This window comes from Planococcus citri, chromosome 1 (assembly GCF_950023065.1).
Source record: "Planococcus citri chromosome 1, ihPlaCitr1.1, whole genome shotgun sequence".
Taxonomy (NCBI): Eukaryota; Metazoa; Arthropoda; class Insecta; order Hemiptera; family Pseudococcidae; genus Planococcus; species Planococcus citri.
In genome coordinates, this window is record NC_088677.1 from 48184194 (window position 1) to 48197738 (window position 13545).

The following is a 13545-nucleotide window of genomic DNA, read 5'->3' on the forward strand; positions in this document are numbered from 1 at the left end:
AATTGTACCATTTTCGGATAATTTTAGAAAATCTAAAACACTATAGGTAGGTCTAGGTAGTAGGTACTAGGTAGAACCACCAATTTTACATTTGGATAGTTGAAAATTTCTTTCAGAAATGGCTTACGAATTCTTCTTCTCTGGTAAAAAAATTTAGAATCGGCGGTTGAGTGGCCAATTGGTTCCCTTGTTAGGATTTTTTCAAAAATTTGCTTTCAATATTGTTAGCATTTGTAGAAAAAACTTGATGCTAACTTTGACGGTAATTTCCTCGTGGTGATGACTAGTCCATTCATAAATCCAGCAATAGCCGAAGAGAAAATATAAAGGGGCTGGAGAAAGGGAGGGAGGGAGCAATTTCATTATAGTTTCATCACTTTTCAATCAGTGAAAAAATATAAAATGAAAAAAATCGTACGATTAAAAATCTGTTGTGTATATAATTTTAAACCCATTATTTTCTGATTTCTACGGCTAGGTCATCTTTAGTAGATATCAATGAAAAATTCACTTTTCTTTTTTTGCTGCTACAACTGTAAACAGATATTTGTGAAGATAAGATTTTTTCACAAAATCTGGTTTCATTGTAAACTGCGATACCTAGGTACGTTAGAATAATAATTATAGATACTCGCGAACTTGTACTTAAGTAGGTTCGAATAAAGGTTGAACTTTTCGATATCTTGTAATACGATCCAGCGTATTAAATGCTGGCTTATATCATAGGCATCTGTAGAGCTGCAGCAAACGCAGCAGATAGGTTACCTGAGGCTATGTCACGACAATACTCATTTAATTCATCGTATTGCTCGTATTGTTACCCGCATCGATTTACGAACGGTTTATCGATTTAATTTGTTGTATTGTAAACAATAAGCGAATATTTGAAATGACCTCTTTTTTTTCTTCAAACTCCATAATTCGCTTCGAGTCATTTAATCGTCAAAATGTACGATCAAATACATACGATTAAAAAAAACAGCCCATGAGCCCAATGTATACATACGAGTAGGTATGTCATTAGATCGGGTGTCATCGTACCAGAAATTACGTCACTTTAATAGGTAATTAGGTGTTGTTTTGGCTAGTTCATTGGCTACCAATTTTTTCATTATTTGATGTGATTATTAATCTTGCTAATTGTCCGAACGATTCGCATCGTTTATATCGGTAGTTTCAATTTAACGCGAATTAATTTATTGAAATCGTCGAACGATAAATCGATTAACGCACCATTAAGGTCGGCGCAAGGTGTGGAAACCTTGACTGAAAATTAAACGTTGAAGCGGAAAAATTGGAGAGAAGACGATAGCCTACGTTTTCTACGAGAGCGTCTCGTAGATTTACGAATGCTTTGGAATTCCAATGAGTTGACGAGTCATCGACGTCAAACTATAGAAATTTCTTCAAGTCGTTAAATGAAAGATCTTATGATCTACATGTTATTTTAGGGAGCTGCTATAGGTACCTAGACCTACCTATATATTATTATAATATAAAATGTTTAAAACTAGGAAGAAATTACATTCGTACGTGTGGTGTGGTACGCGTTGATGTAATATTCGCGTAACTTTAACCAGAATCATCGCAAGAAAGTAGAAAAAGTTTGTAGACCGATGTTGTCTTAGGTTAAGTCTACCTACCTATAACGCTGAAAATGGCTAAGACAAAATTTCATCGCTAGACCTGGTTTCATCCTCCGCCGAGTGGAAATAATTAATAAGCAAATATGATATAGTCGGTTGTGTATACTGGTAACCTTGCTATACGTAATTTAAACTCGACCAGACGTCCATATTCGAAAGATTTATATCAGTTTTAAAAACATGTAAAATATTGTATACATAGAAAAATGCTCGAACCAAATCACTATAACGAAGATCGAGAGACCGGCAATACAGGAATAAGAATTCGCGTGTGCAATTTGACATTAATTTGAATATATTTTTTTACGATTTAGCGATAGATACGATACGAAAATTATTATACCTTTTTTCGTAATGTGGCGAATAAAATATGATTAAGTAACCCGACAATATCCGTTATCTAGCCTAGCATGTGCACGTACGAAGAAAAAAAGAAAAAAAAATGGTATCCACAAATGTTGGGCAACTTGCGACCATCGTTTATAAACAATATAAAACAATTACAACAACTGTTACGATTCACTTGGCCGGCTCAGGAAATGGGTAATTTTTTCGAAATACCATATTCGTCAGGTGCTTACCTAATGGCGATCGGAATCGAACTGACCGACGTTGACGGGTTGCGTAAAGAAAAGTTTTGTTAGAATTTCCCGTCGGTTGAGGGATTTATACAGGAGGATTTGTAGAGGGAGGCAAATGGGAATCCCTTTTGGTGGCTGATCAGTGATCAAGTACATAGAGTAACTTGTCCAAAACAAAAATAACGAAACTACAGCCGCTATATGCGGAAGGTACCTCTATCTACCTACTTACGTTTGTTTGACAGCAACCTCAGTTTTTCATCTTCCTTCTTAACAATCAATGTACATACATGTAGGTATGAATGAAAAAGGCTATGATGAATGAATCGATCTGAGTGAGTAATTCCTAATTTTTTGCAGCCCGCTTCGTGCAATAAGTTGGTAAAGAAAACTGTAGAGCATATCATCATTGTATTGCTCTTCATCCTTCAAAGGAGTATTCAAGTCAATTACCTATTGATATTTTTCTGGTTGAATGGTGTAGAATATTGAATTAGGTATGTAAAAAAAAGTTTAAGAATTCGAGGCCAAGAGAAATCTTTTCTCATGCACAATTGATCTCAGAATGGTAGGAGGTCGAATTTGTCGAAAGGATGAATCAGTTCAAATATCTAACAAGGAAACCTCTCGAGATGTCCATCTCAGATTTGAATGGGATTGCGATTTATAGAAAGAGTATATGGTCTGAAACTCTCATAATCAAAATTTTAGATGCTCAAATTGATTTCTCGATTTTTGACAAATTTTTTAAAAATCTACAAAATTTACGATGTTTGGCGATTTTTTATGATTTTTTCAAAAAGTGTACACTTGAGCCTATTCTGTAAAAATAATAAAGATGTCAAATTCTTGGATTACACATTCTCGAAAAATTCTGCCTTCTCATTCAAATTCAAAAAATATTGAAGCCAACAAAATGAACTCCTCACATAAGAAAATGTGTTCTTTTTACGTCTCGTACCATTCAAATTTTCAAAAAATTTTGCCTTCGCTTCGCTCGCGTTAATTTGTTTCTATTTTCCAAAATTAGAAAATTTCTGGTTTCAAATTTGCAAAAATGTTTAAAAAAAAAGAAGTTGAAATCCTTACATATGGGTATGTTTTATCTTTTATTTTATTCTAAAAAGTCACCATTTTATTCAGAAAGATTGGCATTTTTTCTAATGCTACCCGTAATTAGAAAGTTCTCAATTGACACTAGTCCCCTCCCTCCTTCCCTCCCTCCCTCCCTCACTCCCAAAGAATTCAAATTTCGTTCCTGACTACACCCAAGAATAAAAATCAACACGACGTTTTAATACTAGTTTCGCTGCACCCGGAAAAATCTAGACTGCCACCTCTGGAGGGAGTTGATTTCATTCTCATTTTTACTGAATAAGTGTACCTACACTTTTTTCAAAAATTTACCAAAAATTGAAAAATCAATTTGGGCACCTGAAATTTTGGTTACGGGAGTTTTAAACCATGCTCTTTTCAAAAATCGCAATTCCGCAAAAATCGGAGTCGGACACCTCGAGAGAAGCACGATGCTGATTACTGAATGACAAATAGGACCAGAGAGTCGGCTAAACAGGCGAAACAAAAATTCAAATTTATAGTCACATGAGATAGACAGTGGCGATAAAAGGACTAGAAGCATTTAAAATGTGGATCAGTGGGCGAATAATGTACGTTCCATGGGCAAAAAAACGCAGAAATTGCCTAATGAAGGCCATGGGCACGTGCTTCGGGCAGAAGAGTGCGATGCTACTTTGCCTTATCGTAGAAGAAAAAATAAGAAAATGGTTTAACTCATAATTTGTCAGTCGTGACTACTCTGACTGCTTAACATTCCTACATACAACGGCTTGGAATCCGGCATATCATGAAAATTGAGCAAAGCGATGGAGGAACGCAGCTTTTGGGTCATCAAATTAAATCCATTAGCCACAGGATAGAACAAAAATCAACTTTTGGCACTTTGGACGTAAAATGATTGAATTGTTAACGAATTAATTGGACTTTTAAAAGTGTATACCTACCTCTAAAGAAAGATATTCAATCCCGCGGTCAAAAAATTGAGTTTAGGTTGTTAGTTTTGCCATTTTTTCAACACGAATCAACGGAATGAAGCATTGATAGTTAGATTAAATGAAAAGGCGCCCAAGACGAACGCAATCAGGAACGGAGACGGCCGCCTGGTTGCAGATCTTTTGTAAAATAGACCCCTTTGTTTTGATAACCTCTAAAATGGCCGATTAGCAGATCCGTGAGAAAGGTTTCTCATCTAAAGATCTCCTAAGTTAAGACTTCCTCTTGATTTTTCGACGACACATTTCCATGCCCTTCTCTTGGAAACATCATACAGTATACCTACCCAGCTAGATCCGTGTCCAACGCATCATGTGCAGATCTTCTCCAATTGGCAGTTTTCATCGCGAAGATTGGACTTCAAAAGAGAAGAGAAATTCTCGCCAAAGATCGCAAATTTTTCAACACAATGAGTCGATGATTCATCCATCGCGCTAAGCCAATATGAAATGAAAACCTATCGAATCTATTCGCACTCGATAGCAGTTTTAATCGTTATAAATGTGAAAGCAATTTGTGAAAATGAGAATCAGAATCAGCGTCGAATTAAATAATGCGTGTATTTTCACCGTAATCAAACTTCATAATCTCAAGTGCCAAAATACACGAATGTGATTACAATTCCGACTATGATGACGATCAGCGACGGCGACGATATTATTGCTCGGTGCTCGGTGCTCGGTGCTGTGTGCTGAAACACAATGAGTTGAACTTAACGGTTCCTACGACCTTGGCATTGTTTGGGTGCATCGTCTGGTCTCAACAGTTCATCGTTGATACGGTGAAATCTACGATATTACGCTCAAAGTTGGATATACCAGCTGCAACGCGACGTATAGATTTGTGCTCTGCCAAAATCTGATGTACGATAGGTACCTAGTTTGTATTTTGAAAAAGTGATAACATACCTACCTACCTAATTAAAATTTATGCAGCTACGCAGATATCACTTTGGGAAATCGTGCGAATCCCAATTTTAATCATATACATTCAAGGACTTGTTCAAATCAAACGATTACACGATCGTTTTTTCCAAAAACTATAGTATTATTTGACAGGCAGAAATCTGTGTGGTACAGAATTATGAAGCGCACTTCCCTATTTATATTAGGTATTATTGGAGTGTATAGGTAGGTATAGGTATGATTTTGATTTGAAATTGAAATATTACCTACTGTTTTAATTACAAATAGCAACCTTGTAATGGTATTCGCGTTAAAATTATTGACATTGTTCGCGATTCGCGAGTAGATTGTATTAAAATGTTTATAGAAAGTAAAATGGGACTGGGTAGAGTTAGGCTACCATTTCGATACTTTTTTCTATCTGATATCTATATCACCGTGAAGCGTACAGCCGTCTTAGCGTTAAATTACCATTACCGTAAAGAAGTCTCGCCGCGCCGGTGTATTTAACCAAGTTATATTTATTCAAAATGCTGCGTTTATCTTCTTTATAATTATGGAACCGGAAAATCGTCTCGTATATCCAAGGTTATTGGTAATAAAGTGCAATTTCTCGACTATCGATGACTTTTTTGATATTTTCACGTAGATTTGCATTTAAATGTCAGATAAGGGATTTTGATTGAACTTTTTTTCTCTCAAATTGAAAGCTGTTTCTTGGCAGCTTCTGGCAAATATTTTTGCGTATCTTTCGACCATCTTTTACTATATGCACCTGCAGGCTGCGTACATATTACCTATTTGTATGCTTGGTTTTTCAAATGATGAACCCACGATGAATTTGCAATCGGTACCTACATAGATAGGTAGGTACTATAGGTACTCTTGTAGTGGATACGATTTATTTGTTTATTCATTTTCAGATTCTCAATCAATCGATTTTTTTTTATTTTCGTTCAAAATGTAAATTAGGTAAATCCGATTTGCTCGTTTCCTCAAGGTTAATCCATAAAGCGTATTTTTCAGCTAAGTGACACTAGTGACAGTGACTTTACATATATGTATGTATCTTGAGATTTTCACATAAATGATGAAGTTGGGGGTACTACGGAAGGAATTTTCCTCCACATCATTTTTGGGCATATTTTTAAAAGTGTTGTCTCTAACGAATATCTATCCTGTACCAAAGTAGGTACATAATAATTGATTTTGATTTCATCTTCGTATAGTTACTCGAGTAGATAGATTTAACTTATTTATAAAAAATTCCATCGCTTATTATTATCAGGTATATTTATTTAAAATGTAAGTTGAATTTGATTTTGTTTATTTTGCTCCACTAATTTCGAGGAATAGGTGATTTTACATTTCTTCAATAAACATACACATTAGGATAGATCGCGAAAAGAAAATATCGAAGAATTTTCCTGAAATTTGGCGGAGATTTCATTTTGAGTTGAATACTACCCAGAAAACTTTTAGCACGAGAGGTGCAGTTCTTGGAAGAGAGGTACCTACGAACTTTCAAAGAGGGACATTTTCGGAAAAAATCGTGTTTTTCTATTTTGCTTTAAGTATCTCCTACTCAGCCTGTTTGAGAAAAAAATGGCTCAGTTCCGAAAAATCGTATTTGAGATTTTGCGTCAATCTAGGCTTTTGCTCGCTGTCAAAATCCAAGAACACTTTTAGGGTTCTGTATACTGAGCGGTTGAAAATGAAAATGTTTTTTAAAACTATTTACTTTTTCAAATATTACATGTGAATTATGTACTTATGTCAAAACATCGAAAGATATCATTTATGAATCTGGGGGAAAGTTTTAGAATACCGCGGTGGCACCAATTTTTTGGTGATCATTGCCAAAAAAAGAGAAATATTGGCAAAAACTTATCAAATTTTTTCGAGTTTTCGAAGTTGACATCAGTGGTAAAAATGTTACTACCATTACATTCTATCAAAATTCATAATTTTTTACGCACTTTGGCTGATTCGCCAGTGATGAAAACTCACGAAAAATTGGAAAAAAGGCTTCAATTTTCTTTGCTCTTGAACGGTTGGGGGTTTCCAGAGTAATAGTAAGTTGGTAGTCATCATTTCATTTTTCTCAACTTGATGTAGGTCTACAATTTTTACATTAATTTTAAGATTTCAAAATTCTACGAGGACCAATACCTATACTTGAATTTTTGTTGTCAAATACGCCGTGAACCCCAACACACTCTTATGAAAAAAAAATGAATGACATGGATACATAGGTGACAAGCTGAGTCATTTAGAGTTTTCCTTGTTAGTAACTTACCTCTTACCTATCTATGTACCTTACTAACCTCCCTACCTAATTTGCTGCGAGCCATTGAAGTGTCGCAGACTGTCTGATAATATTAGGAAATAGACATCAAAACCGCAAAAATATAATATTAATCATCCGAACCAACATTGTAAACGGTGATAAGGAGTGAAAAAAATTGCATCATAACCATCACCACAGCTGTGACTGTACTATCGACCATAAATCTCAGTATTTATGTAAACTTTTAACGCTTTCTTTCTATGTAAGTGGCCGTTATCCAAAATATCTCGCTTTTAGATCAGTTGCAAAATAGTACCTACCTAACTAAACGTGGTAAGTTTTTTGCTACTCGATTTTCCACGAGTGTGTATTCGTAGACCTACTCACTTATTTATTGTAAAACGCTCTTAAAGATAAAGTAGACTATAACCTAACGTCGTAGTAGGATAGACAGAGGTACCTCTCTTTTCTCTGCACTCAGGTAAATGCATAGGTACTAGGTAGGTACTAGGTACTATGAGTAAGATGGAAAACAAAATTAAACAAACACGTCACGCATTTAAAATACGTTAACCACTATGTGAGATGTGCGTCTTCGTTAGATAAATATCTTTTTAATTAAAATGTCATTCTGGATTACTTTTATTCTTTGGAGTTACTTTTTTTCGTGTTTTTTTTTCTGTTTTTATTTATAAGTTTGAATAATTAGTCATGCTTGCGTATCAAAAAACTACGACGACGCTGCGTAGCATAGGCATTCGAATACGAAAACCTACCTACTAATTGTAGTGTTATTTAGAAAGACTTTTTTTCCTCTGGTGAAATTAGACAGAATGTCAGAATTTTAAAAATTATGTTAATGTGTTAATTGAGAACTAGGTGAGGTTCTAGGAATAGGCGTTTTAATTTTTAGTACACTGTATATTAATTTTGAGGATAATAAAACGAATAAAAACGTGCAGTCTGCCAAAAAAAAAAAAAAATGTAAGAGCAACTTCTTCGATTTATTTCAGTGAATAATGCGTTGAAAACGTTGACAAAATATTTTCAATCGAGTGTATTTCAGTTGTTCTATCGTGTTCTGTGGGAACCACAAGAGTAATTTATTCGCCTTGATGCGCATAGTCTTGACTATTAAAATAGATATAAAATTAGCTAGACTATAGAATCTCACTTGTCTATAGTTATCTAAATTAATCTGGCGGCGAATTTACTTCCTTGTATGTAAATTAATTTCGTAAAATAAGTAAATTTCAGTACCAAAGCAACAATTAAATTTAAAATTGTGCCAAAGATTGCATAGACAAGGTGTAGGTACCTATATTATTGAAGCCTTCGTAGCGTTATCTATGAAAAACTATATAATTTTTATCATTGCAAAGGTCAATTATGGTTTTATTATTCGTCGGCCAATACCGTTATAACGCATTTCCTTATGCGTGTATCGTACCTACATAATTGTATTGTTAGGTACATTACTTTGTTGAGAAAATGCTTTTCAATTTCATCAATATTTCGCTACCCGTGTATTTCTACATTAGTGTGTTGAAATTCTTTCAAGGTTAAAATTTTTATATTCCAGTTTATTCGGAAAGAGTAAGAAGAGCTAGTGTGCATCGGAAACTGAACGACTAAACCGGGATGATTTTCGATGAAAATTTCAGTATATAAGATGATCGAGTTACGTGTGTGTTTTTCGCGTCGTGTTATACTTTGAGTTTTTTTTTTTTTTTTTTTTTTTTGAATAGATAAGTTTATTTTTGGAACCAATTTCAACATGGAGGCTATACCCGATTTTATTAATATGGGTCCTAGTACGTATAGTTTTTTTTTACGAGTATTTTAAAGGTTTTTTTTTTTTATTAGGAGCACGATGAGTAGGTAGGTATATGGCGGATGAGAATTTATAAAACTTTGAACGTTTACTTTTAATAGCAATATAACATAATATTTTTGGCATTGTAGAAATACGTATCAACGTTTACTTAATTTTTATAATCGAATCACATGTTCCGTAACATTGAAATTGTTGACTTTGAAAGTGTTGGCTTGGATATGTTAATTGCCTGCGTCATAGAGGGAATTTCTAATTCGATTCTATTGCTTTTTTCGTGAAAAAACTTTGAACTTTGTTTATTAACGGAGTGTGAAAAACCTCGTGTTTCGTTTTCAATGGGTACTATAAATCGAACGTGAACATGTAATCTTCATCTCATTTTGTAAATTGTGATTTAACCGGATGATCGTAAATGCTTGACGCGATTCGATTTTGTTTTGTGTTGAATATTTAAGCTAGGTGAGATGGGGGAGTTAGATTTTCAGTCGTTTTCTCCGAGTAAGTGAATTTCTTGCGTACCTATATGATGTTTTTCCTATGTACCTATTGAAAAATTTTCCAAATTTTTTCAAATCAGTGCCTTTTAAATTTTTAAATAAGCAACGATAGTTATACCGTGTTTTAATCGTGCCCAAAAGACATTTTTTCATGTTTTTCTCGACACGTCGTCACGTCAATTGGGCGATTTATCTCAAGACTGAATTTAGTATTCCGGTGTTTTGATGATTTTTTTCGTTCAGATTTAATTTTCTCAAATGTATCTAAATGTTGCTTGAAAAATTTCAAGTCCCCATATTTGATTTAATCGCTCCCCTGTGTGCGAGTTCGAACAAGGCTTCAAACAACGTATGAGTAGGCCTATTGGCATATTTTGGCGACAATTTTTCCCACGATTTGTTGTCAACTATGGCCAACAATAAAATTGATAACAAACGATCTTATCTTCTTCTCACTAAATTCTACAATAAAATTCTCCATCTCTCTAGCCAGTCTACATGCATAATTGAGGAAACGATTAAACATAAACAACGTAGCCATTTAAACAAACAAAAAAATCTATCATCTGCACTCGCGAGCACTCTCTCATGGATACAAAGACACAAAGGTAAATCCATAAACCGCGCGTAGCTAATAGGTATAGATGTAGTTCTGGAGCTATAAGAACCATACTATCGTTTTACGCACAATCTATGCAAAGATGCAGAGAAAGAGAAAAAGAGACAGCTACACATTGAACACGATAATTCGTGATCATTAACGAAGCCATTCGTGATAAGGATGCCCTCCCCAAAAAGAGCGATTTTGTAATTATTTTCATTATAGAAGATGGTTGCGGTCTCACGTTTGACCGCACTCAAATATCATCGCCAACTTATTCCATCATTAAGTACATTATTAAGAGTGTTCGATGTTATAATTAAACGTCGCGTCAAGTATACGAGTATTTTCGCGTCGCATCGCGTTCGCGAGTAGTTATTCTGCAAAAAAATGAAGTACTTACCGCTGTACGAGTAGATCTAGGTAGTTATTTTTTACTTACAAAAAATGTCTCTTTTTACCTTTGCAGGAATAAACATGAGCTGCAATTGTCCGGCCACCGAGCCGGGGCCAACGTTGGCCAGTACGTGCGGAGGTTCGGCGTTTATGATATTTATGGGATTACTGGAAGTATTTATTAGATCACAATGCGATCTAGAAGATCCATGTAATCGGCCTAAATCTCGAGTAATGTTGGATACCGAATACGACTTTATCGTAATAGGAGGCGGATCTGCCGGTGCTGTGGTTGCTAGTCGACTTTCTGAGGTAACTTTTCCATCATGTTTACATTACTTACCTATATTTATACATCTATGAGTACCTAGACCTATATAGTCCACGTAGTCCACGAAAGAAATGTATACAAAATGTCTCCAAAGTTTCAAATTCATAATAATATTCTTAGGTATTAGTACTGATAACTTTTGAACATCTGACGATAACGATACAAAAACAGCAAGAAATAAGTATTCTTCATCTTTTAACTTTTGTTTATCTATTTTGGCGGTGAAAAAAAATGATGGATGGAGGTGGCGGAGAGTTTCCAAACGGTTCTTTTAGTTTCTTTCCAAAACTCTCAAATGAAACGAAACAGTCCATTTTTCATTTCTCTACGATCACAATTGACAATTTTCTTGTCTTTTTTTTTAGGAATGAATAAAAACTGGTTTTGAAAATAGGTATCCTATTTTATTGAAATGAAATCTGTTCGAAACTATACCCTCTGTGTCTGTTCTATAATCAATTGAAATCATAAAATTAGTTTTTATGCGTAAGTCTAAGTACCCATGTTTGAAAAATTTCAAGTTCGAAGTTCGAACACAGAATGTGAAAGTTTCTGCGTAATAAATATCGTTTTCATTCAAAAACACCTAATACATTCTTATCGATCGAATAATTTTTGGAACCGGCTCTGTGGGTTCTCATCGTTTTAAATCTTTGGAATACATAGTTCCAAGTGAGCTATGTATATGGAGGGTAGAAAAGGATCAACTATTTTCAGTTCATTTTATGCTCCTATCGACTTTTCAAATAAAAACGTTTTCATCACTTCACGTTTCATAAATTCACGATTCAAAATTACCAGTGATGATGCTTCCAAAATAAGATTTTTTTGTCGTTTGTCACAATGATATTTTGATATAGTAGGTAATATTAATCAAGGGGTCGTAAAAACAAGAACATAATGACGGATGATTTTTTCTTGAATTTTTCCATGTGAATTTCTTTAAAAAATTTCGTTTATTGATTTTCGGGACACCCAGTATGCAGACGGAAATTTTTTAAATCGTCATTGGAAGTACTTTTTATTAATGTCTAACGATACATAATAGTCATACATCTGAATGGAATTTGTTTTTCAACTCGTACCTTACATACGAGTACATGAAAAACTGATTTCCTTTGTACTCGTATTTGGTTTTTCTGAAATTTGACTGTTAGCAGGACAGAGTCTAGGAGCCAATGGTTTAAGAAAGTCATAAGCTCTAATTTTCAAAGGAGCACAAATTTTAATCGCCATAATGTTGGCATCTTCATGGAATTTTGAAGAACGGTCATTTTTCTATCGAACTTTTTTTGTTCGTCTCCAAAAACTGTACCATAACTCATGATCAGAAAATACTTGATTTTTTTCAAGAGCTTTAAATTTGTGAATTTTCTTTATACATTTTCAATTGGCTGTAACTCCTTTAATTTGGGATAAGTAGGTACTTATTATAGTGATTTTAGCTGCGGACCTTTTTTTATTTTTCATCAAAAAATTTTGTCAAGATTTCTTCTTAAAATTTTCAATTTAGAGTATTTTGAAGATACCGCGTCGATAGGCCCTTCAATATATAAGGTGTCTCATTTTACTGGTCATGCATATCTTTATCTAGTCATCATCAATCGTTCAAAAAATGCTATTAATTGCATTTGAGGTTTCTGAAACATACTGTAAGTTCATTTGAATGTATATTCACAACAGCTAATATATTTTGTTTAATTAATTAGGTTCCTCATTGGAGAGTATTATTAATTGAAGCCGGATTAGATGAACCTACTGGGACTCAAGTACCATCTATGTTTTTAAATTTCATTGGATCACCTATAGACTGGGGATTCAAGACGGAACCTGAAGAAATGGCATGCCTAGATGATAAGGAAAGACGTTGTTATTGGCCTCGAGGAAAGGTAACGTAAATTCACCATAAAATTTACCTACTCGCTTAATACTTGTACTTACCTGTAGATAAACTATAAAGTAGCGTTTAATTCGGTAAATTTTCAAATTATTATCAATTCACCTACCATAATTGAATGGCGGAAAATATACTTAGGTATACCCGATGTGTATAGGTACCTACTACCAGTACCTACGTCAAACCAACAACAATAATGTGTTCTCAAAGTAACACCGGCATTTATTTTATGGACTGTTGAGCGTGAAAATATCCCAATGACCCTTTTTTCTTCCTATAGGTATAGTACTTACTCTTGGAAAAAAGCAATCTGTACAAGTTTAAAGAACTGGGTCCATCTGTAGGTACTAGGTAGGTACATTGATGCCCTCGGGTTAAGGAACAAAATAAACTACGTATGCCTATTGCCTGCATAACACGTTCTCTGCATACGTAGATATTTTGTGGTGATGGCTATTGTGAAAAAAAAATCGAATAGGTACATCGTGCGAACT

General features: G+C 34.4%; 1 protein-coding gene across 4 annotated transcripts in view; it reads left to right on the plus strand.

Annotated features, from left to right (window-relative positions):
- Gld (Glucose dehydrogenase) overlaps positions 1–13545 on the plus strand; it is a 32195-nt gene that overhangs the window by 7558 nt on the left and 11092 nt on the right. The window contains exons 1-3 of one of the 4 annotated variants that reach the window (XM_065345632.1): positions 9082–9306; positions 10897–11135; positions 12864–13043. In XM_065345632.1, coding sequence (XP_065201704.1) covers positions 9270–9306; positions 10897–11135; positions 12864–13043 — 456 coding nt within the window. In that variant the 5' untranslated portion in view covers positions 9082–9269. Of the gene's footprint in view, positions 1–9081; positions 9307–9671; positions 9828–10220; positions 10435–10896; positions 11136–12863; positions 13044–13545 lie in introns of those variants that run through there. The other 3 variants (XM_065345633.1, XM_065345631.1, XM_065345634.1) reach the window with 3 other exon arrangements.